Raw genomic sequence first — 25,622 nt, 5'->3', positions numbered from 1 at the left:
TAATTAACTTGAAGAAAAAGTCTGGTCGACAACTGGTCTGGTGAACGATTCATACAGACCGTGGGGATTTTAACAATTTCAAGCCGCTGCATGCGGCACGCCATGCTACGAAAGACCATAGGAACAAAACGTAAAACAGACGACAAGCTTAAACAGACAACGAGCTTAAACAGACGACGAGCTAAAACAGACGACGGGCTTGCTTAAACGGACAACGGGCTGGCTGAAACAGACGACGAGCTTGCTGAAACAGACGACGAGCTTGCTGAAACAGACGACGAGCTAAAACAGACGACGAGCTAGCTGAAACAGACGACGAGCTGAAACAGACGACGAGCTAAAACAGACGACGAGCTGAAACAGACGACGAGCTTGCTGAAACAGACGACGAGCTGGCTGAAACAGGCGACGAGCTGAAACAGACGACGAGCTAGCTGAAACAGACGACGAGTTGAAACAGACGACGAGCTAAAACAGGCGACGAGCTTAAACAGACGACGCGCTTGCTGAAACAGACGACGAGCTGGCTGAAACACACGACGAGCTGAAACAGACGACGAGCTAGCTGAAACAGCGAAGGAGCGACGCTCCCGCTCCACTTGAGGCTGGAAACCCTGGCTCGTTGTATAGTGTACGGTCCCTTCTGAGTGACACCAGATGTTGTCTATGGCCCTGTTCAGACGGAATCAGTGAAAGCGCCTTACATGTGTTGATGATATGAATGTTAGACATGCATCCAGGTAAACAATACTCATAGGAAATTCAAACTCCTACTACTGGATAAGTTATGGAGATAATATCCGGACGTTTCAAGTGACATCCACACTCTTCTTCAGCGTCACTAAAGAACTAACGTTAACCTTGTCCGAGGGCTAATCGCATACAGACATTGACAAGAAAAATGTGGTGATTTGCTAACATGAACTTCTACGTGTACGATATACTTATCGAACCTACTATCTCTACTTAAATCTAATAACGTAGGTTTACATACAGGATAAAAAAGTAAATATGCAATATGAGAACAGGTAATGCGTAGGAACAAGGTAACTGATATTCTAATCCGTTCTGTTCTATTAAACTATTCTTGTCATGCTATTAGGGGGTTTGACTTCTTCTCAGGAGGCAGTGGGAGATGAATTGTCGGACTTTTTGAAAAAATATATGGGTTGGGAGTTAAAACAGAACACGATAGCACAATTGAGCTACTCTCCACTTCTAAACAGCCGTCACCATCTTCCTGCTATAAAACCCATCTGGGGTCGTTCGGTTTATGGCACCTTCGGGGTGCCCATCAAAGAATGACACTCTTTTGTCTGTCATTATAACACTTTTCACATCGAGTTGAAAAATGTGCTTGCCTACCTGGCTGTCTGTTTACGTGTACGTGTACGTGCGCTCGCGCCTTATTGGTCAAGTACTGATGACGTAAGAGGTAATGCTTCCAAGAACTTGTGACCAACGACAGCGTGGTATTAGCGTCACGTGTTTAGTCTCTCCTGGGGCACCCAGCGGAGACTACCCAGCGGGCGGATCTTCATCTGGCGAACGTAGTTGTCCACGGATCGGGCCCAACTTTTTATTCCGAGCCACCTTTGTGAGTCATCGTCTTTGGGCGGCAACTTATCAAGCGAATTCGGAAGCAACATTTCAAGTGCCATACATCAATCGGTAAGTTCACAAATTTTTAAACCCATCTGTCACTGTTTTTCGTTGGTATGGATGGTCTATAATTTTAGTTTCATGAAGGAGTGCTTTCATGGGATAACTTAATTTTTGTGTTTACATACCATAGGCATCATTTTTGTTCGTTTTAGGTCCTTCGATGTGAGCCTGTGTATAAAATGGATGTGAACATGCTAAGACGTTGTGGTAGCGTAGTGTTTTGTTTTGTTTTGCTTTGCTTTGTTTTGTTTAATCAGAAGGGGAGGGGGGCATTCACTGCATGTGGCGTGTCGGGGTTTCCGGAAAAGCTGGGCTGGGCCTTTTAACTGGGCTACCTAGCAGGGCTACTCATTTTCGGCCCCAAGGCACGAAGGGTGTGCACGGGTGTTTGTCGCTAAGAAATATACCTGCTAAGTGTGTCATGTTCATAATGAATTTGATGTTAAAAGTACTCAAAGCTTAACTTTATATATAGTTTGTCAGTCAGTCCTGCAATTCTGATTTGTTCATTTTTAGGAGTAGGAAATTCTGCAGGCTTTTTGGAGGCGCAACTTAAAAAGTAAGTGGTATTTGTGTCATAATAGATTGTTCTATTGGGTCATTATAGGTTTAGATCTATCAGGTAGCACCTTGCAATACTCAGGATAGCTAAATATTATATACAATGCAGTTAACTGTCTTGCTTCTGGCCTTTATTACTTATTGGTCCACACCAATTTAATTCTTTGCTTCTCAGATTTTTTTCAGAAAAAAAAAATGAAGTGACCAGGGAAAAAAAATAATAAAAATAAAAACAGGTCTGGCCATCCTATGACAGCCCTAAATGTTACGATGCGAGCTATGAAGTCAACACAGAAGATTGGGTCAATATTTAAACAATGAATTTTGAACTTTTAATCAAACCACTGCATTGATAGATGGAATAACTGTAACAAGAAGGAAGAAAAAGACTTTCGTAAACTGTTGGGGGCAAAATATGAGCATTTTTGACCTGATTCAGAGCCTTTTTTTTTATTTATTGCAAATCAGAAAAAAAAGGAAGAGGCAAATCCGAGAACCAACAAATTAAACTGGTGTGGCCTTAAGACATAAAAACATGCAAACCCCAATAAGCAAAATGATGGGTTTCTATAGATTTGCTATATGATTTGAAGTATGCTTATTCCACATTGTTAATTTTTTCATTTCATTAGTGCAATCAAGTGGAGTTACATTCTGTTAGACTGAACTGCCAAAGAAGTGGAGTTATGAACAGACATGCTGTTGGGCCTCTACATCCCTTCCCCCGTCAGTTTGACACTGGTGAGAAATTCAGTTTGGACGTGTGCTTTCAACATTCTTGTATGTCAGCATTTAATAGAGTTAACACATATATATTTTTAAGAGGATCATTTGTGACTGTGTACAAAGTTTAAAAATACATGTAGGTTATAATCACTTGCATCAAGAAGGATATATGTATTTAGTATTGGTTAGCATTTGACAAAGAAATCACAGAACTCAGTCCTGTTTGTATTTTCTTTCAGTTGATGAGCTTCTAGAGTACTACTGGAGGAGAGGGTACCAATATGCTGAAATATCACAACTGCTGTTGAGAGTTCACAACATTAACCTTAAGTAGGTGTCATTTTTGTACTATCAGATGAAATGTTGTGCACCTTGATTTCCTTGATCTGGGTTAGTTGAGAGGAACCACCACAGAGCATCCCTCAATGACAGACCCCATTCTCCACATTTCCCGAATCTTCATCAGCAAAGTCAAGCCATGACAACGTGTGCCCCTTGATGATTTTATGCTTTTTAATAATGATTTTTGGTAAGGTTTCAAAATTTGCATTCATAGTAGGCGAGGTAAGATGGTAACGCATAGCAGTATGTCTAAAATGTTTGATCTATTTTTCCATAGCACTGCTGTTGTAATATTGACCTGTAAGGTGTGAAATATCTTCTGTTATCATTTTTGGCTATGCTAGATAAGCATTATTATGTTTTCTTATCTTAACATTTTTGTACAGCGTGAGGCAGATCAAGTACAGATTCAAGAAGTTGGGATTGTTGAGGTATGGTGGCGCTGACCCTGATGATGCTGTGCGCAGGGCAATTCAGGTAAGAATCAAAGAAAAGCACAGTGGTTCATTTAATGTCTTCAAGTTGGTCCTTTGGTACAGAATCTAAGAGCCATTGGAATTGAACTTAAATTCAAAGCAACTGCATAAATATTAATCTCGCTTCAATCTCATTCTGTGGATGACAGTCTTCTGCAGCAGATTTTGGATGCAGGAATGTTAGTTATCATTGTGTGAAACTTTTATGTGTTCTTATGAAGGCAAAAACACTTTATGGAAATTGTAAAATTGTATGAACTTTCAAACTACCTTTTTTCTATCGTCATTTGTGTTTTAAAGTAAGGTCTGAATCATTACTACATATTAGACCAACATAAAACATGCACATTGATGTTGAACCATCCTCTTGTCCCTCTTTTATTTTCTTCAGGAAGAGCTGCAGGGACCCAACAAGCATTATGGGTACAGAAGAATGCATAGGTGCCTGGTCAGAGACCATGGTTTAAACGTCAGAAGGTGACTAATTTTTATTTTAAGTCGTGTTTCAAAAATTAATTTTGACATGTGGCTTTGATAAGTTTAATGATTTAGTTCATAACTGTAAATCAGACTTGATGTTCCATTCTTTGGCTTTTTAGGATAACTGTGCAACATATCCTGAGAGAGGAGGACCCAGAGGGGTCTGAACAAAGGAGACGACGTCGTCTTTCCCGGAGACAATACTTTAGCTTGGTATGAACAATTTTTACTTTAAATAAATGTTACATTTCTCTGACCAAACATTAAAAAATTGATGGTACACAATGTATGTAAATTATCTTTGTTTCTTTGTATTTCTACACAAATATGAATGTGCAACAAATGAAGACTGTCTTTTTGGTTTTTAATGTTAAATGGAATGCATTACATGTTGTTTTTGTGAATTTAGCCTCTTAGAAATATTATCCCATTTAATTTAGTCTCTACAGTACAATTTTTCATTTGTATTTCAGGGCCCAAATATGACCTGGCATATAGATGGGTATGTACATGCTGTATTCAACAGTAACATTCATGAGGCTCTTATCTCCTTACAGTAACATTATATTTGCTGTGTAGTATGTAACTTGTTATGGCTTCAACACAAAGTGGTGAAGACATGTAATTTCTCTCATGTTTCTCCTTCTTCTTCTCCTCCTGCCATTTCTTTAAATGGATTCATCTCTGCCATTTTTGGGCTAAATAACACAAAATTTGTCATGAAGGTAGAGTGGGCAAATACCCTGACCCACTTTTTTTTCATTTTTTTGAAAAATTGTTTTATTTGTTTTTTTTGGCCATTTTCAGGCAAAAAAAAATACATTTTGGGATCTGGAGCCCTGGTACTAAACCCAAATGACTTGACATTTGGTATGGTGATACCTTTGACATATGTCTACAAAACCTCATTCAAGCTTTTGACATACAGTACATGAAAAATAGGGCTTTTGGGCTATTTTTGGACCAGAAATGTACATTTTTAGCTCCTGTGCCGAATGACCTGAAATTTGGTATGGGGATACCTTGGACACATGTCCAAAGAATATCATTCACGCTTTTGACATACACTACTTTAAAATTGTTTAAAATAGGACTTTTTGGCTATTTTTAACAAACAAATTTACATTTTTGGCTCTTGGGCCCTAATATTAAATCCAATTGACCTGAAAGTCGGTGGGGATAAATTGGTCACATGTCCAAAGAATGTCCTTCACGCTTTTGTCATACACCTGTTCCATCATAGGTTTGGTGTTCGTCATCTCGTAAATGCTACAGCATGATGTGGTAGCACGAGATTGCAAATGAATTGATTTTAATTTCTTCTCTCTAGAAGACTGTTTCTACATGTTCCAAAAGATAAGGCATTGGGAGATTCCATTGCTGCATGGGGGTATAGACTATTGGCAGCCATCATGGGATGGATCCATTTTTGGTATGGGAGATGGGGTGAAGCCATCTGCTGCATTTGCTCCTGAGCAAATGTCGGCCTTTCTAGTATTAATAAGTTGTCTTTGTTGTATGAAACATGTGGTCAAACTCATTTGCAGAAACGACAAACTGAGACCATATGGCTTTTGCATTCATGGCTGCATCGATGGGTATGTATGTTTTATTTTGATCCTACTTATGTATGTGTAGCAGTTTTTTTTAGATCTGATTGTTGACTGTTGATTTAGCACCATTTTATTTCCTTTTTTAGCATCTATCTCTCAACAGTTGTTATATATTAGCTTAACTTTTGATTGACAGATTTCTTGAATGTATGAACAACAAATTATTTGAAAAGGATATATATGTGTTACAAATTGTTTGCCTTGGCAGTAATTTATCTTACATTAACATATGCCAAGAAAGTTATGTCCCCACGATAACCTGAGAAGTCTTGATGTTTTGTAGGTGGGTAGGTCTTGATAGAACCTCAAAATGATTAGATTTTTGGGTCCCATGGCAGCTTGTAAGATACTGTAGCAGAAATTCCACTTTACGAGTTTCCTCGTACAGAGACCTGGCAAACTCAGCCATGCCAGAATGATCAACATGTTCAAAAACATGCTGGGGTCACTATTTTAGTAAATGACAATGGGGTTGGGCCCCATAGCAGCTTGTTTTAGAATTGCAGGAGCATTTGTTTAAAAATTCTTGAGGGAGGATAACTCAAGAACCTGTCCTGATTTTTGGTATGTACGTAGCTCAAGTGATGCTTGAAATTCTATCAATCTGCTAACTGCAATGACTATTCAAACTTGTTACACATGTAATTGAGAACATCGCCATATTAGAATCTACATCTTTTGCATACACCCGTATACAAATTTGTATTAAAATGGTACGTAGTAAACCTTATGGACATCACTGCACTTTTGTTGTGTCAATTATTTTGTCGTATGAATTATGTAAATGAAGTCCTTATTTGCATAATATATGAGGAAATGCTAGAATAGTATTCTTTGTCATTGAATGGAGAATATCATAATTTAATTTGATTCATGCAAATCAGGATCTTGTTTGTATAATCAGTGAGGAACACTAGAAGAAAGAAAAGAATTTGTCAGTTATCTTTTAAAGCTAACATCATTTTCTTTATATATACTGTAGTTACAGCAGGCGCATCTTATGGTTGAAAGTTGGGCCAACCAACAAATGTCCTAAGGTGGTTGCTGGATTCTACCTTGATACTGTATGCCAGCTAGGAGGTGAGACAGTCTTTGTTCGGTTTAATTTGCTTATATCGAGGACATTATACAGAAGTGTATAATGTCCTTGCTTATATGATGTTACCATTGGTCTATTGCTGTATTTGCCCCAAGCTGCAATAGTCTATTAGTACTATATAAACTTTAAGCAGTTTTGATACTAGAAAGGCCAACATTTGCTTGGGAGCAAATACAGCATATTTCAGTCCATCTGAATTCCCACGCAAAAGTGGACTATTACAAACTTACCGCAGTGCAAAACTGAAAGATTCTCAAATAAATAAATCATATAACTATGTAATATTATAGAGTCTGACCTAGGTGATCTCCCCAGAAATTTAGAGCAGGGTGGGGGAGGATGTGCATCCTTAAATTTTGACAAAAATTGGGCATAACGGTGCTTCCACAAGTTCAACACGTGAAAAAAACATGATACAAACTGTACCTGCATGTTCTACCTGGAACTTGGAGCAAGTATTCCAAAGGTGTTACTGTCAAAAAAAGTTAGTACCGACCCATTTCCCAAAGTCACATATTAACACTACCGAACCACTCTAGTGTGTCGGCCATTTTGTTTCCACACTTGAATGTGTCCCCAGCTGTTTTTACGAACAAATTTCAACCGACTGTTAAACATTTTACGGCTGCAGAACTCATACAACGCGGGAAATACGTTATTCTATGTGTGATATTTCTTCAGGGAATGACCGGTTTTTCCGTAGCGCTGCTGATACAAGCGAAGCTTCACCACGCGGTCTGGGGACTTTTTTTTGGAATTGACGAATGTAAACAGAGACAGTCTGGGTGCGGAGTTGATTACGTAAAAATTCTCTTGTCAAATGGAACAGGCCATTCTTTAGATCGAATGTGGAATGTGTATGGGGCTTTGGGCCCTTTTTTTGTGTGAAAATAGCCTTTAAAGTCCCCCAAATGAGTGATTTTGGAAGTTATGTATGCCAAATATGTAACTGCTATTTTGTAGACACATGTTCAAGGTACCCTTATACCGAATTTCAGATCATTTGCATGGTTGTAATACCAAGGCTCAGGATCCAAAAATCCAATTTTCGTCGAAAAATGCACCAAAAAAGCTTCATAAAATTTTTTCAAAGGCATGTTTAAAAAAAAGGAACACAATATATTTCCTCCATACCATGTGGTATGGACTGAAATATAACTAAATGATTGAGCCAGGTAATCTCTCACATACATTCTAGATTATCAATCAGATTATTCTATTCTTTATACCATAGAATTTGAACATACCAGCATGGCATAATAATGCATTGGCGTTGTATTGTCTGCCTTGAGTTTGAATCCCGTTTTATATTAAAGTACATGTATTATTTGCCATTTATTATAGGCTGCCCATTAGTGGTAAGAAGTGATCCGGGCTCAGAAAATGTTGTTGTTGCTGCCATCCAGGGCACATTTCGTGCCACTGGTGATGATGAATATTCCGGCCCCAGAAGCCACCAGTATGGGAAATCTGTCCATAACCAGGTATAGATTTTTTTCTGTAACGTTTGATGTAAATGTTGGATTTCTCATAATCAGAGATCAAATCATTCCCATTGCTGTTAACACTTGGCATTATACACGTAGAAGAGAAGTCGTAGAAGACAAAATTACTTTCATTTAGTTTTCTCATAGCGCTGAGCTGTGGGTGCATAAAACGTGTGATATGCCAGTACATGTATATAGTTCTCATGTACAGATAGCCATAGTTGTTTGTTGACAGGTGTTCAGAACCCGTGGACACACCGTATTTCTGTTTGCGAGATACAAGATACAATCTTTCTCCTGTGAGACTCTTGCAGTTGTCCTGCAAATCATGTATTACTAAGCTATCCCACATAATCCTGCAAGCTCTCTCTCATATGAAACTCTGTATTGTGTACATGATTGATATTGTCATTTCTCATTGTTTGCATTTTTATGATTGCAGCGAATCGAAGCATTTTGGTCACATCTCAAGCCAAAACTGGTGTTTTGGATACAAGTTTTCCAGGTAACCATGTGTATTCAGTAGTATAGGCCATTCCTTTTTAACATGCAATTATCTTTTATTATGACTGATGAAAAATTTTGCACATGGTAATTTTACCCCTTCTTTGATTTAAATTTTTCTTAGGGCTTGGTTGACGATGGAGACCTGGAACTTGGAAATAGCATTCACACGTGAGTATTTTCTAAATGTTACTTATAGTACTTAGATCTAGGGTCGGGTTAGTATGCCTCACATGACTTGTAAATAATATGATTCAAAACTCAGTACAGATTTAAGATGCATGATATTGAGTATGATGTTGATACCATCATCATTTGCAGCTGGTGTCTCCAGTTTTGCTTCATGCCCATTGTGGCAAGAGATCTGAACAGCTTTGCAGAAGACTGGAATGACAGGAGAATCCCACCACATCACAGCGCATCAGTGCCTGCAGGACGACCAAATATACTGCACTTCCTACCAGAGCAGACAGGTACCACTAAATTACCTTACACGATTTGTTTTATGCAGCTAGTACAATCACAGAATGATGTAAACTGGAGTCTAAACACAGACCTCCATAACACAGAAACATGGCTAGAATCCAGCAAACTTACACTGAAATACAAGAGCAATACAAGAGCAATGCAAGAGCAATGCAATGCTCTTTGGCACTAGCAGCCCAAAAAAACAAAGCAGGAGAAAGCAGCGTCTTGGTAAAGATAAAGTAACAGCTACTCTTTCCAGCACATGTTTGTAAGTTGTTTTGAACTTTAAATATCTCGGTGTCTGGCTCGACTTGTGCCTAACGTGGCAAGACCATATAGACAACCTGTGCAAATCTGTATTAGCTTGACTGGGTGTTTTGAGGTGTCTACCACAGCATATTCTAACAATGTTATTCAATATTATCATTCTGTCCAAAATAGATTTTTGTGAGGAAGTCTGGGGTAAGTTTGGTAAACGTCTTTCAGATAAGCTACAAAAAGTACACAACTGGTTGGCAATGATGCATTCTCTAAGTCTGTTTTGGAAAGCCCTAACAACTAGACGTAAGGAACACCTGTCACATAATGGTATATCAGTCTGTAAACCTACAACTGCCAGAATATCTCCAGATCTTTCACAGGGTAGCTGAGTCTCATCACTACCCAAGCCATCATAGTTTAAGCCAGTTGTTAAAGCTACCGGAAGTTTGTGTGTTACGCCTACATGATCCAATGTATTATTTATGCTTTTGTAGTCTGTACAAACTTAAAGAACGGTATCACATCTTATGAATCTGATAATTCCCGTGTAAGGGGAAGGGGTCAACACAAATAATTATATACATCCAAATCCAAATTTAAACCTTCAGCCCCCTTCCGTCCCTATGAGCTGTTTGATGGTGCCAGAAGTAGGTGATTGCAAATTCGTGCCCGAGGGCTATTTGCATAACTATACATACATGTAACATAAGGAATAAAGGGCTACAAAGATGACATAGTATGATCCAGTCTACTAGCAAGTCGTAACTTATTGGGTTCGACTTTTTCATCTGAGACGTACAGTGGAAGACAAAGGACCCCACTTTTTCTATGTGGGATTTGTGATGTTAATAGTTGAATGGTTTTACTTTTGTCTCTGAATTTGGAGAAATTATGATGTAATTTCTTGGCCGCCTTTCAATTTGGGACATAACATCAGGAAAATATGGAGGCAGCCTGATTTTTTCCTTGGCAGTTGTTGTAACTCATGACAATTTTTTATGTATCATCCTTGTTTCCTTGACATAAACATTGTGTGGAAATTTCTTCTGCTTCCTAAACCAGGAGGTCGAGATATGCTGCAGGTTGTTCCCGGTGGGATGCTGCGGGCAGCAAGATGTCATTGCAAGCCATACAGTATGGTTGGAAATGAGAGTTTCCAGAGGTACGCAGGAGAGATGCTGACTAGAATGGACAGAACAACTCCAAACAGCATCATTGAAGCACTTGACTTGTACAGAGAACTTGTGGTAATAGCAACTGCAATGTAAAGTCTATGCCGGTGCCATAAATGTAAATAACACATGAAATAAGATACAACTAAGTTGTCATTTCACCTGGTAATAGAGTCACATTGTAACTATTTATGGCAAATGCTGTAGCTGATTTATGGATTCCATGTAGAAACCCACAGGAAACTGTTACAACCATATAATAGTGTTATGGATTCTCATTTCTTTAACTTCTAAAAAATATAACACAGCTTATATATCTTCATGTGCTTTTTGATTGATACTGAATTAGAAAATTTATAACAGAGTGGCAATGTAATTCCGAACATTAATCATGTAGCAGGTGATGAGAGACCTTTGCATAATGAGAAATAGGTCAGAGGTCAGTCCCTATGGACGCCCATCCCTTCCGAGGTCTCAGCGACAACCATCCGTTTTTGACTTTCAAAGCTCCTTTCTGAACATTTTTGTCAGCCAAACCAAAACAATTAAGTATCTTGATGCTCTTTCTACCCTTACTGGTTATAACCTACACGATTGACTATCCAAAGTACAAGAAAATTTAACGAGATTATTGCTGGGAGAAGCTGGTAGGGAGGGCGCCCTCTCAATCAGCGTATGGTAAGCTAGAACCAAGTAACATACAATTTTGTCATCTTTTCTTGTGTATGAAAATATTGTTCTTAGCTGAGACTGTCGAATAAAATGTATAAGTATTATGTAATTTTATTCAGTTTGCCTATTATTCACGTTATAAGCCTTTGAATAATCCAGAAAATCGAAACACGGTACGGCAAGTTAGCTCTATTTGAGCATCGCCTTGTAAAATTGTTCACTAAAATTGTTCACTATCGTTCCTCCTCATGATGTGAAAGCATGGGGATTGACTTGTGTATATATCGAATCAGAATCCGCACTTTTAGACCAATTTCTAAACAAATGGCGGGAAAACGAGAGGTAAAGTACCGGCAGGCCTGTTTTGCACAACAACAATGGCAACTCTTGTTAGTACTCACCTGCTGCGTAACTACAGACTGGAATGACTGGAATCACTCAGTATCAACCAACCCCAGACTTAACTCAGCACCATGATGTACACGGCTAATTCTGGGCCCGATATTTTTTTATTGTTACTCAGTACGGAAGGGCTTGATGACAATCGCTCATCTCAATGCTAGAAGTTTGTTACCCAAGTTACACGAGCTCAGATCCCTTTCATCCACACTGAATATTGACTTGTTTTGTATACATTTAGGTGAAACCTGGTTAAGTAGTGAAATCAAAGACTGCGATCTTGAAGTAGAAGGTTACAATTTGTACCGTAAAGATAGGAATCGACACGGAGGTGTAACGATTTACGTAAGTGACCTTTTGTATAGCAATAGGCATAGCAACTTAGAAAACGATGATGTTGAATCTGAAATTATAAAATTCCATGTAAACATTCCAGTTAATTGCACGTACCGACCACCTTTGTCATACAACGTGCATCCTGAGTGTATTAAATGACAAGACTTGACAACCAATGTCAGACTGAAAGTTCATTTAATAAACTTAATGTTACAATTCATGCAATAAAAGTTTATATAATAAACATTTCATGAACGGTAATTAGATATGAGTAACAGAATAAAACACAAATTTCCAGTTACTAAAACTATTACTACTAACTGAAGATCAATACAAACTTCATCTTGTACAGAGAACTGTTGAACAGGCAAGCAAGTATTTCAGACCTACAATGTAGATGTGCACCTGGTAACAACATAGAAAGGATCGAAAACTCTACTCAATGTCATATTCTAAAATCAAGAAAGCACAAACTTCCAGTTACTAAAACTATTATTATATAACTACTAACCGACATTACTATGCTCTCCCAAAGCACTTCCCACTGATGATGGATTCTTCCATTGCATTGGAGAACTCATCACTAGATAGGTTAGCCATGTGCAATGGTAGAGTTAGGCAAAAGGAACAGGTGTTGGCTACAGGTAGGCACCTGCAGCCAACTGGACACTCTGCAGCAAATGCGACCATTGGCTCCATGGGCCACCCTGTTGGTGGCTCAGCATCCAGTGCAGTGAAAAACTGCAGGAACTCTCCAAGGGTCACACGAGTTGAGCCTGAATGGATAGAAGACAAGATACCACGTGTAAATCAGGCTGATTACAGCACCTTTGAACAAGTGATAACTTCAACTATTCAAAAATATAAATAGGAAACATTTCATCATTCACTACAATTTCCAATCAGCAATTAGAACGATTTCGCCTGGTCAGAGTACGTCTTTTACATGTTTTAAAAGAATCTATAGATAGTTAATATCTATAGTTATCTATAAATACTTAGACAGATTCATACTGCGAAGGATCATAATATAAATTTTGCAATAATTTTGTGAACAAATTTGCTGTAAGATATAAACAAACACATCAGGCAATAAGTAAAAAACTTCAACTCTCTGTACCAGATTGTTTTTTTTTTCAATAGATTTTTTCTGTCAGCAAATTTCCAATATCAATGAAAGGTGTGCTTTTTAAATCAATAAGATCCCGCATTCCTCTGATGTGCACTTTCTTTATTTTGAGTACATGTATTTCCGTCATTAATGTACAATTCAAGAAGGACTGTCTTTTTGTTGCACGCAGGACTTGTGGGTACTTACATTGTAACTAGATGCAGTATCTTCTATTGGAGAATAACACCCACTTATGGTATTTGGTGCTTCTTTAAAGCACCAACACAGAATGAAAACCTGACTAACCTGACTCAACATCGTCCATCCATGAGCAGAGCTTGTCAAACACATCTTTCTGCACATTCTTTCTGCTCGACCCTTCAGCCGAAAACTTGCACACCATCATGTCGATGATGTTGGTGGCAGTTGTCTTCTTTGTCGACTTACACAGAAGCTCTGCAAGGAGTTGAGGCTCGGCCTCCAAGGCTTTCCTGAGCCCCAGCAGGTCCAGCCCTTGTTTTAGGTGTTCAATCGCGGCCTAAGTAGAGAGTTGTGGAAAAGGGAATTTTGCACATCACATGGACTATCAAAGTGTTCACATACACTAATATTACTTGTAATGGATCTCAGAGACTTGTTATAAGATATGTCGATTACGTGTTGGCAATGGAAGGTACAAGAGGTCAGATCCAGGTCAAAACTGACATAATTCATCATGATTAGGGCTGGGAACAAGTACATATACCTTTTTGAGCAAGAAAGATTTGATTGACCAAAGTTTAATCTCTAAACTTAACCGGTAGTACCCTGTCAAATTTCCATGCATAAAATCTCACAAAAGAAATTGTGTACTATAGTTACCTTCCTGGATATTACAAGGTCCTGCAGACACAGGGCTTTCCGCAGAGTTGGTATGTCAGCAAGGGTCGTACTTCCCGCAGTCTTGTGCCACCCTGCCATGCTTGTGATGTTGAGTCCTTCGTCAGACTCAAGTATGTCTTTCAACGACCCCTCGGTTGCACTTTCAAGCTGCATCAAAAACACATTCAACAATCACCTACTATAAATTGTGCAAGTGAAACCTTTATTAAGAAAACGCTGGCAAAATTTGAAGTGATAAAAGGTGGCACATTTTTTGTATTGTATGCCAATTCATGCTGTTATTGGAATGAAAATGTACTTAAATTTTAAATACAGCACAAAAAAATCAGACAACTTGAAGCCATTCATTCCTTGTGTTACTTGAAGATATCATTCATCATTGAAAATATTATTCAGTGATATAACCCTTTACATGTATGTCATTGGCCTTCTCAATTTATGCTGTTGACTCACACACAAACATAAACACACACCACACAGACACACGCAAAGACACACACAACACACACACACAAAAGTAATAATATATGTTACCTTTGTCACAAAGGCTGCCGCTTCACGGTCAACAGGATGAAATCCAGACATGTCTGGGATATCCTCCCCACACAAAGCCGACACAATGGCAGGGTGAAGACAGCTGGGTGCCGGCCCCAGATGTACAATGGACATGGCCATTGCCTTACCTGCCATCTCAAAATCCCCATTCACAATGGCAATGGGTGAACTGATTGGCAAGTAGCCATGTGGGCTAGGCTCGAACAGCCCACTTGTTTCGAAAATGCCCTGCAGGGCCATCCGAAACATTTCGTTTTTGGGCCCGCCAAAGTCTAGTGTGTCCTCCTCTCCAATGAATTTAACTTTGACCATTTTGGAGGCGTCAAAGTTTTTCTTTAACAATTTGTCTTTAAGAGCCCGCCACACATTGTCCCTACGGACAACATACGTTTTGTGGTCTGTTGGGTCTACATTTCTGGCGTTCAGACCAGAGATGACTTCTTTCAGTCTCTGCTGCTTTTCACTGGAAAAAAAAACAACACTTTTTAAGACATGCCCGAATGAGAAAATAATGAAACATTGGCAATTACCAGCCAGCTACTACCAGGCTGGTGCTGACTGTGCAATAATGCCTTCGTTTGTCAGAAGGTTTTAAGTTTAGGTACACCATAAGGGGTTACCATTTTGTAATCGGTTATTACTTAATATGATTTTTGGTACCGGTAGGTAGGTTGAGGTTGGGAAAAGGAAGGTCAATTTTGGGTATTCTAGCAGTTTTGTAAGGTACTGCAGCAGGATACATTGGTATGATATCTTTGCTTTGGACAATTTGCTATGGTCTTGATTTTTGAGCTGGACATGTACATAGATGCTTGGCCGTTAAGTATCTGGTGTGGTTTGCAGCAAAATGGCTGCCTTTTTTGACCTGCTGTTTTCTTTTGTAAGACGAAGTGCTACTAACTTTTGATGTTTACATCTCTGAGAACCCAAACTCATACATGACGAAGGTATATAGTCATCAACATCTTGTTATCAATGTTATATACTGTGTAACATATTTCTAGATGCATACACTACAAAATGGAAAACACGATAATACTGAGTAATAAAGAGTTACCCTGCTTCCATGGGCTGTCTCAGCTCTGGTTCAGTCAGATCTCTGTGGAAATAACATAACTATGAGTGAATACTGCAAAAATCCTTTCATTGCACTGGTCCGAACATGCCTATATTGTTAAACAGCTCAGACAATCTTTTTTAATTTAAACCAAACATTTCTTTTTAAACCTACTTTATGATTCACCACAAAACAAGGCTCATGAGAACTAGTCAAAATGTTTTGGGTTACTGTACAGCCAGTGAGGACAGATGTTTGTTGACATTAGACTTGAAAAGTTTAAGGTTATACCCATATGGTAGGGTATTCCCTAGTGATGTTCTTCCAGGAAAGAAGCTAAATCAGCATGGAACTTCCTCCTAAGAGGTGGTCAATGGAGGAAGAAAAGGCCATTTGCTTCAGTAGAAGTGGCAAGACGTGTATTTACTGAGAATTTTCAAAGTGGGGGCACTAGATCTAGCGAGTGAAGTTACGTGGAGCAATACTGTGGAAATAGTGATACAATAATCCCTGAGGCTTGCAACATTACTCCTATGTGAGAGTGGTTGTACAGTGGCAAACAAGTTGTTGAATTTTTTTTAGTCATTCCCGACAACATGAAGCATAAACAATCCAGCATAAAAATTCCCTAATTAGTCTACAACATGTCCCAGGTCCCCTTCCCACCAACAAGGAGGTCACGGGAGTACATGTACGTGGTAAGGCAGGCTTACATGTAAGTATTAAGGGCAATGAGAAAAATGGATCCTCACCGTGATGTGTCAGCGTCATCACTGCTGACATAGTGCAGCGCGTCTTCATTGTCATAGATTTGCTGCAACATTTCACTGTAAGTCAAAAGATATTGTTTGTTTCTTTTAATTTGAGTATGCATGTCAATGCTCTACTTAATAGCCATTAAAAAGAAGACCCAGGTTTTGTTTCCAAAGTCAGAACAGCCCTTAGTAATGATTCAAAAAGATACAGTTGGTTGATGGGGAGATTTTAAATTCAAATCACAGTATTCAGTGAGAGGACTTCTATCAAGGAGTATAAGATTGGAATTTGTAATCAATGGAAATTCTGACTCACTCTAGTTTTGAATTCAATCAAACAATCTTCAAGTTGAGCCAAGGAGGTCTACACTATAGCCTCCTTGGTTGAACATAATGCAAGGCCAAGATTCCATAACTTTCAGAAGAATGATTTGGATAGAAGTTCAAAACCAAGTTCCAAACTTACGCGAATTCCCTATCTTGACTTGTATCCGGTTGGTAAGGAACAGTTGTGTTATTCGCTGGTGTGCTTGCATGCCCAGGTCCATTCTTGAAGGCAATCTATAAAAAAACCTTTATTAGCATTGGACCTGATATACACAAAGTTTTACTGCACATACACTGAAGTAGGTACAAAGCAAGATATGCATTCAAGCCTGTGGTACTTGGAACTGATAAAAGAATAATTCAGTCAATTTATTCAACTGCTATTTGGGAAACTATCAAAGGATATTCAACGAAGGTTAGTCGGTTCATGGTAAACTTTTTTTATTTTGGATGAACCATTGCTTCATTCAGGGGATACTTAAAAGTATATCTGAAATATTGAAGCTTATGGATTCTCCTACCTCTAGGTCATCTTCACTGGAATCAAGCTCCACCTGGAACTAAACAAATGAATGACAAATGAATAAACTGTGAGCGTTTCATACTCTTATTTGTAAGTCTTCTTAAGCCCAGTCTACCAGGCTTCGGGAGGCGACTGGAAAGAGTAGAAATCAGCCAAATAGAGAGAATAACATGCCAGGGAGTTTGTCTGCTGGGACTGAACATTTTGCTGCGGCTAAAACAGATGATTTCAAGTTGTGTACCATTAGTCTTCTAAGATCTTCTAAGTCTCAATCAGTCACTGGTCTTTGACTACAGTATGAAAAATTTGAAGCAGATCATAAAGTAATGACTCACATTAGCTTCTGTGCCTAAGTCTGGCAGTTCTGGTGTCTCCTGAAAATACAATTCATATTTGGGAAAATTAGGGTAATGATTGGACGAAGCCTCAGGAATAGAAAAGGAATGATCTAAAATGAGAAGCACTGAGACATGCGGACAGCACTGAGACTAATACGTAGTAATTGACTCAAACACTGTTGAAAATTTTTTTAATCAAATGGCAGCCCATCACAAAGAATACAATCTTGCTTTTGTAACTCACATTAGCTTCAGTGTCCAAGTCTGGCAGTTCTTCTGTCTCCTGAGAATTAAAACATTAGGGAACTTCAACTTGGGATATGAGTGGACATTTAGGGCTCAGGAATAAGACAGGCAATATAACTGGCTGAAAAGCTGTTGAGAAATCATTTCAAAACAAATGCATCATCACAAAGAATATAGTTAATTGATTAGTACAATTTAAAATCACTTCTGATGGGGATCATTTTGCAATCTTCTTGCCTAGTGGGTTAGCTAGGCTAAAATGAAGAAAATGTTAAGTACTTGAGCCTATATTAGTTGTTAAAATTACACATCACAAATTATTTGATCATGTATATGAAAAATGCCAAATAAAGTTTCTCACATCATCCAACTTGGCGTCTTCCCAGTGGCCATCCCTATCTTCTTTCTTCATAGATGCCTGGTATCCTGTGAAAGAGTTGATTGATGTTAATGATGGTGCATTATTGTACAAGTTGATCTCATCTTCTTGAAATTGATTTGATAGTCCATGGTATTACCATCCTGGACACCACTGATATTGTGTGGTAAAACCAATTTAAGCATTTCATATTATTTAACACCTCATTAGAACATACCCCTCAGCCAAGGAGAGCCCTTCATTTTCTGTGCCTATATCCCCATAATGAAGGAAAGTGTGGCACTATCCAAAAATTGTGGTACTAAAAATCATTTGCATAAAATTGATACCACACTTTTTGGTTTTCATTGAAACCAGGTCCCCTCTGTGCAGGTTAATCACCCAAGGGACAACAAACAAGAGGACTGAAACCAATCAAACACAGACTCTACCTTTCTCAAAGACATACATGTACTGATATAAACAATACAACTGAAATTGAACAAGAAAAACCGACATTAAACAGATTTGAAAGTTAGCTTTGGTAAAACAAGGAGAAGTCGTAGACATCATCCCTCCATGAAATAGCTTGTTATTTTGTAATCTTTTGGTGTATTTCAATAGAGATATTATGAGTCAAACTTTGTTTTTTTGAGCAGAATGATTTGTGGTGGCACTTTGTATTCATCAAGCTGTCATGTGCAGGCGTTTAGTGTCTTTGTAAAAACCGAAAGGGGCGAGCATGTCACAACCGCCGGGAAACGAACCCGAGTTGTCCGCTTGGCGGTCACCAACGCTAACCATTACACTAAAAGGTCGCACGACCATTTAGCATGGTCAGTTAGCACTGTTACACTACTCCCCCTTTTCTTTCAAGATTCGTCCTCGAATCTTCCGAGTCCGACATCCCTGGAGCTGCCACACTTATCCTCAGTGCCAGTACTCACAGGGCCCACATGTGGTTAGGATTCGTGGCTTTCACCCACGCGGCCCGGGTTCGATTCCCGGCATGGGAACCACTGTAAAAACCGAAAGGGGCGAGCATGTGACAACCGGGAATCGAACCCGAGTTGTTCGCTTGGCGGTCACCAACGCTAACCATTACACTAAAAGTTCGCACGACCATTTAGCATGGTCAGTTAGCACTGTTACATCTTGTTACCATGGTTTGTTTACTTTGATGGCCAGCAGGTCATTTGCCTTAGCCTGGGTACCATCCCCAGTAGGAGATGGGGTTTTGTGCGCGTGAAAAATTTGCGCGCGCGTGAAAAATTTGTGCGTGAAAATATGCAAATTAGCCGATTCCCAAGGGATTGAAAAACTTTTTGCTGTTTTGGACTTAAAAATATAGATGAAAAGTCATGAAATAGAATTGAGTATCATATTATCACATTCTAGAGTACATAGCCTTGTTTTGTAAACTTTTCAGTGACTTTTAGGTGATTTTCAAAGTTTAAGTTTTCACGCGCAAAAAAGTTTGAAATTTGCGCGTGAAAGAAACTGCTTCATAAAATGCCAAATCAAGCTTATAGAATGGAGAAAAGCCTGGAATTGTTAAATTTAACAATACAAAACCCTGTATTAGTAACTGTTCCATGTTTTTCTGGCAAATTCAAGTAATTTTTTAATTTTAATGTTTCTTGGAAGATATGCAAATTAACCTATTCCCAAGGGACCTAAAAATTCAAACCGAAATTTCAGGTTGTAGATGGAAAATCATGTTACAGGGTAACATTTTTCTGCATTAGAATTTGGTACTGCATATTTTCTGACATTTTCAAAGGACTTTAATTTTTCACGCGCAAATTTTTCACGCGCGCGCAAATTTTTCACGCGCAGAAAACCCGTTCCCCCCAGTAGTATATTCGCAAACTCTATATAACTGTTATAGAGTTTGCGAATATACTACTGGGGATGGTACCCAGGCTACATTTGCCTGTACATGTAGGTCAATGACCAGGCAAATGACCTGCAGACCAGACAAACAAGATTTATTTTCCTGCAGGGGTAAAAATAGATAGGGCTGCCTGGGTCTGTCCTGCCAGCTGGAGGTATAAACAAAAACACTCTGTCCCAACTTTTGGGTCAAACAGACCATCCTATTATGAAGTAGGGGTGAAAAAGTGAAAATCCTTTTAAATTAAGCAATAAAAATATGCGACAACCTACTAATGCACTCCAAAACACAAAGAGACTCAACAACTACCCACATACCAAAAATCATACCAAACCATCCCCCAGATTTTCCAAACATTCAACACAAAAAGTCCAACATTAAACATTTTGTAAATATCAAACGCAAACAGCTAGGGGACCCAAATTTAAACCACTAAACCATGGTAATAACAACTACATGCTACCTTAATATCGCACAAACAGTCCATAACGCGAAAACAACAGAATAAAAAAATTAAACTGCAGTACCAAGGTCAATCACCAGGGGCTCAAAGTCAACCTACACAATCTCCAAGGCCCCATCCATCAATCTGCCAAATATCGTACAGTTCCTTCTCATCGATCTTCAGATATCAGACCAAACATGAAACGGAGTAAAAACAGTACCCCCATTTTCATGGAGGGTAATTACCATGTTCTAAGTCAGATAAACCATGGGCCAGGCAAGTTTACTGGGAAATAGTAAACTGTTGCCCACCCACTCAGGGACTGCTGATGAAGTTACTTCCGGAGTCCCCTTGTGGGGAAGAGCAACACTATATCCCAGTAAACTCGCCTGGCCCATGGTATATCTATATAACTTCATCTGGTACAGTGAAAACACATCACATTTTTTAATTAATGAAAAAAAAAACTGATATAATCTTTTGGGAACCCACCAAGATAGTCTGTCCTCCAGACTGCATATACATGCTGTCTACTCCACGGAAGCCCATTCCATTCTTTGTAGGCTACAAGCGTGAATGGTGTTCTGGTACCTGGCAGGTATTTTAGCCAGATACCCTCATCGTTCACAAGCAGGTAGTCCCCCTCAGCACAGTTGCCCACTTTCTTCAGGGACCTTGCCTTTTGCAGAAAGGCTGCCAATACCCGATCAGCACAGGCCTCCTCTGGCAAGGAAATACCCAGAGTGCTGCCAGGTACTGTACACAGCTTGTCTGTCACTAAGGACACCTTGACCTTGACCTCGCGCTGTGGAAAAGAATGGTGACCAGTTAACAGACGAATCTTTAAAAAAAAAACATCTTTATGGAAACACTGTATGAATGACAATAAATTAGAATATCCTTATGGCATTTAAATGAGTAGTTAAGCAATAGATTAGTCTAAGAACACATAACATTACTATCTATTGTTTTATTTATTAAGTAGAAACAAAGTTCATATACCTTGAGTAAATTAGACCATCTCACATATTCAAATGGTGAATAAGTAGATATGTAGAAAGGCCAACATTTACATGACATACAGCATCTCACTTCATCTCCGTCCCAGTTCACAAATAGACCAGATCAACCCTTTTCATCATGTATCTGTGTTCCTTATAATTGTTCTCAAGAACCCCAAAAAACAGTGCTGTGTACCAGTATTCTTAAACCAATGTAGACACTTTTCAGTAACAAATACTAGTACATGATGGTATTTTTATGGTATAGAGTGAATATAATGAGAGAGAAAGAGAGACAGAGAGAAACAGGGAGATGGCACCTATTTTCAGAACTTACCTCCTTTCTTCCCTTCCCTTTCCCTTTTCCTTTTCCTTTCCCTCCCTTTGGCACAAAGAACCGTTGCCTTTTAGCTGACTGCTCCCTTCTAGAGGACTGGAACATCTCATCGAAGGCTTCATCGTCATCCAGCCAGGAAGTGAATGACACCGTTCTTTTCCCTATGACGTAATACAAATATTATACATAAACATTATACATACACACACACACACACACACACTCACACAAACACACACACACAAACACAAACACACACACACACACATATATATATATATTTTTTTTTAAACCGAATTCAATGTCATTTTTCCCCAACCGGGGGTTAGACGTGCTTGCACCAGGTATATATATATATGGAGATACAATGCATCTTGGAAAGAAACAATGCCTATCATTACACTGTGCTTAGAACATGGCCACTACCCCACAGCCAATGAGAGCCCTATATCCCCATAGTGCAGAAAAGGGTGGTATTATCCAAAAGGTGGTACATTGTACTAAAACTCAGTTGAATAACACAGCATTGAAACTGATATATAACAAGAAAAGTTGAAATTGAACAAGAAAAAATTATATTGAACAAGTTTTAAAGATAACTTCGGGGAAATTACCATGTTCTAAGTCCCACTCGAGGACTGTATGACACCCTCGGCTGTCGCCTCTGGAGCCAGGCAGTCCCCTTGTAAACATATCCCAGTAAACTTGCCTGGCCCATGGTCTATCTATAACATAGCAATAGCTTCTGCCTAAAAGTTGAAGGGAATTATCAATTTTGCCTTAAGCACGCATGCGCCTACTTTTATTATTAAAAGTATAATGGATGTTTACCCAATCCACTTGTCGAAGGCACCGCATCATCTATATGGAAAGAAATAGTAATCTGCTTAATCAGCCTAATTACAGATGTAGATGCATTTGATAGATTATTATGATAATTTTAGTAAAATGATGGCATGGGTAGATGTTATCTTGAAATTTTATCTGAGTCGGTAATTTCTTTTTGCATAAAGTGCGAGTATCTCAAATGGGCAATGACAAAGCCGACCAATGCCTAAAAAGCCCCAAAGGAATTATCAAAAGCAGAACAGAATTGGCACAAACAGGGGTTTAGTGGTTTTTGCCTTTTCAGTATATAGTTCGATTAGGACTGAGGAGGGTTTTTGAAAGTTACATGTATGATGATCATTACCTCTTTCAGACCAAAGAAGTGTTTGTTACGTGTTTTGATTTCAATACACCAAATGAAAATAAGTGTGGGGCTGTATACTGTTTTCTCCACGGTATGGAGTGAATATAATCTGTATCTGTATCTGTATCTGTATAGCCGGTATAACCGCCTTTAGGCGTAACACACCAGCTGTAAAATGCCTATAATGCCTATAATGACGACATATAGGCATGGTAGTTTTAACTTTAATATCACACAATCTAAGAGCACTATGAACATGCTTAATTTCCTTTATGTAAAAAAAATGTTATTTCCCAGACCCCAACACTAATAGCCTAGGTGCCATGCAATTTGGAACAGCTACCCCGGGGTAGCCGTAACAATTCGGATGGCACCTAGGCTGCCCAACACTGAGGCAATACATCAAAATTTTTGCATGCAAGAAGTATAGAGTAATGAGAAACATACCATTCCTAGAAGTAGCACGCCGAACTCTCATGTCTGCAAAATAAAGCAACAGGTTATTGTTATATCAACATTCCTATCAAATTTTTTTTTAACTCTTAAACATTAACTAGGGGTGCTTGCATCAAGTGCAAGTCTTTTTTGAAGCAAGATTTTTTTACGGCTGGATTCCCTTCCTAACGCCAACCCATTAGTAGGGCCCAGGATCCAGCTAACTGAGGGGGGAAATACTGTTAAGTGCCTTTCCCAAGGGCACAACGTCTGGGTGCATGTCGACATGTCTGGGTCCAACGTACTCTCCAAGTAGAAGTTGTGGAGGAATAATCGTTAGCTTTTTATATATGGCCCTTTTTGTTGTTACCCCACCCTTAGGTCATGCATGGACCCTCTCTGGCCAATTGGATACTGCCTGGCCAATTTGATACTCTATTTTTGCGACCCTTAGGTCCAACCCTGGGGATTGAACCTGAGTCCCCTTGCTCGACAGTCTGATGCTCTTAATCCACTACACAAACCCCACTGAACGGACAAATCGACTGTACTGTTCCTGCGACTCAGAACTCTTGATCACACCTTGTGTGTAAAAATGGATGAAACCTTTAATTTATATAATTATGTGGCTTGTGACTGGGGGTGTTTTTACTCACAGATACATGTATCAGCCATATAGTAACTGTAAAAACTTACTACAAGCAATGACAAACATGTGTGTGTATGTGAGTCTGTCTGTCTGTTTACCGGAATTTGTCTTTCCAGAGTATAACCCTTTTTTTTGTCCTGTCAGACAGGACAGATGTTGATAGTGAAGGAAAATGCAATTAGGCCCTCTAATATTTGGACTGCCTGGCCTCAGGCTTGTACCTTGGTTTGGTGTGTGTTGGTTAACACCATGGCCACAGTTGGCGCATTCTCTTGGAACACCTTTCACAAGCTCACACTGGTGGCAGGTGCAGCCTGCAACGTGGCATGCCTGGAGATGGTGCTGTGTAAAAAAACATGTAGCATTTTTGTCAATTTCCTGATCCTGAGTCACTCACTCAGGGCTTAACAAATACTGGTACTAACTGAACTTTGATTGTGCATACATAACCACAGGTTATCAAATTGGATGCCCATAGTCACAACAAGAGTACATGTAAGTTTCTGTATTAATATACATATGCTATATTAATATATTAGGATAGTGTTACAATATGTACATACTGTTTGAGCAAACCTCCCACAGGAGATGAAACCATTATAGTACCTTTCAGCTGATCAATGATTCACCTTCCTGTCAATCACCTATAACCTGCCAACTAATTCACAAATACCTAGACCCTAGCTGTTGTAATTACCAAAAGCACACTGTGTACAAAATACTTTCTCTACGGCAAAAATTAGGTTGCCCATCAGAATTTTAGGTTGCCCTCAACCTATTAGTTACTACTATCCTCAAATTAAGTAATGTTACATACATAAGCCTTTGACAATATTTCTAACAGCCTTTACTTAATACTAGTAATAGCCATTAATACCTAATACATGATGATAATGACCTAAAATTAAAAAGCATCTGCCGGATACAGTGGTGCAAGCCAAGTGGGCATGATTTATAATTTGGGGGGGGGGGCATTGTTAAGATTCAGGCAGCACACTGGGCTACGTAGGTTCAAAAGTAGGTTGCCCCAAGTAAAATTTGGTTGCCCGGGCAACTGGGCAACCAGGTATGCCACGCTCCAAGTAACATGTATGTACTCACATGTTCCCTTGCCACATGGGAGCAGTCACCACACATGTGACTGCCCGTCCTCTTGGTGTAAGCTGAGCAGTCACATCTGGTACACCCACCCCGCAGTCTTCCTTCAGGGTCCATCTATATGACTGCACAGTAAAATGGTAGTGACATATACA

The 25,622-nt window shown here is 39.1% G+C and overlaps 3 protein-coding genes across 4 annotated transcripts in view; 2 read left to right on the top strand and 1 right to left on the bottom strand.

Annotated features, from left to right (window-relative positions):
• Positions 1-25,622, top strand: part of LOC109482939 (DNA replication complex GINS protein SLD5-like) — a 44,949-nt gene that overhangs the window by 2,807 nt on the left and 16,520 nt on the right. The window lies entirely within an intron of this gene.
• LOC109482903 lies at positions 1,085-12,425 on the top strand. 2 transcript variants are annotated; one of them, XM_019785788.1, is made up of 15 exons: positions 1,085-1,671; positions 2,182-2,224; positions 2,859-2,967; positions 3,192-3,282; positions 3,681-3,771; positions 4,162-4,247; positions 4,370-4,463; positions 4,724-4,752; positions 5,798-5,848; positions 6,846-6,943; positions 8,307-8,446; positions 8,892-8,954; positions 9,078-9,124; positions 9,275-9,426; positions 10,745-12,425. In XM_019785788.1, the coding sequence occupies exons 3-15, from the start codon at positions 2,913-2,915 to the stop codon at positions 10,948-10,950; spliced, it is 1,203 nt and encodes a 400-aa protein (XP_019641347.1). In that variant the 5' UTR covers positions 1,085-1,671; positions 2,182-2,224; positions 2,859-2,912; the 3' UTR covers positions 10,951-12,425. The 2 variants fall into 2 exon arrangements, with proteins under 2 accessions (XP_019641347.1, XP_019641348.1); XM_019785789.1 differs by lacking the exon at positions 1,085-1,671 and having other exon boundaries at positions 1,687-2,224.
• On the bottom strand, positions 12,523-15,270 carry LOC109482912 (G2/M phase-specific E3 ubiquitin-protein ligase-like). Its single transcript, XM_019785801.1, has 4 exons — positions 14,789-15,270; positions 14,234-14,401; positions 13,679-13,910; positions 12,523-13,037 (listed from the first exon to the last, which is right to left on the bottom strand). Exons 1-4 carry the CDS (start codon positions 15,119-15,121, stop codon positions 12,781-12,783), a joined length of 990 nt encoding a protein of 329 aa, XP_019641360.1. The 5' UTR covers positions 15,122-15,270; the 3' UTR covers positions 12,523-12,780.

This window comes from Branchiostoma belcheri, unplaced genomic scaffold (assembly GCF_001625305.1).
Source record: "Branchiostoma belcheri isolate BF01 breed outbred unplaced genomic scaffold, Haploidv18h27 scaffold61, whole genome shotgun sequence".
Lineage (NCBI taxonomy): Eukaryota > Metazoa > Chordata > Leptocardii > Amphioxiformes > Branchiostomatidae > Branchiostoma > Branchiostoma belcheri.
This window is presented reverse-complemented; position numbering and strand designations above follow the sequence as displayed.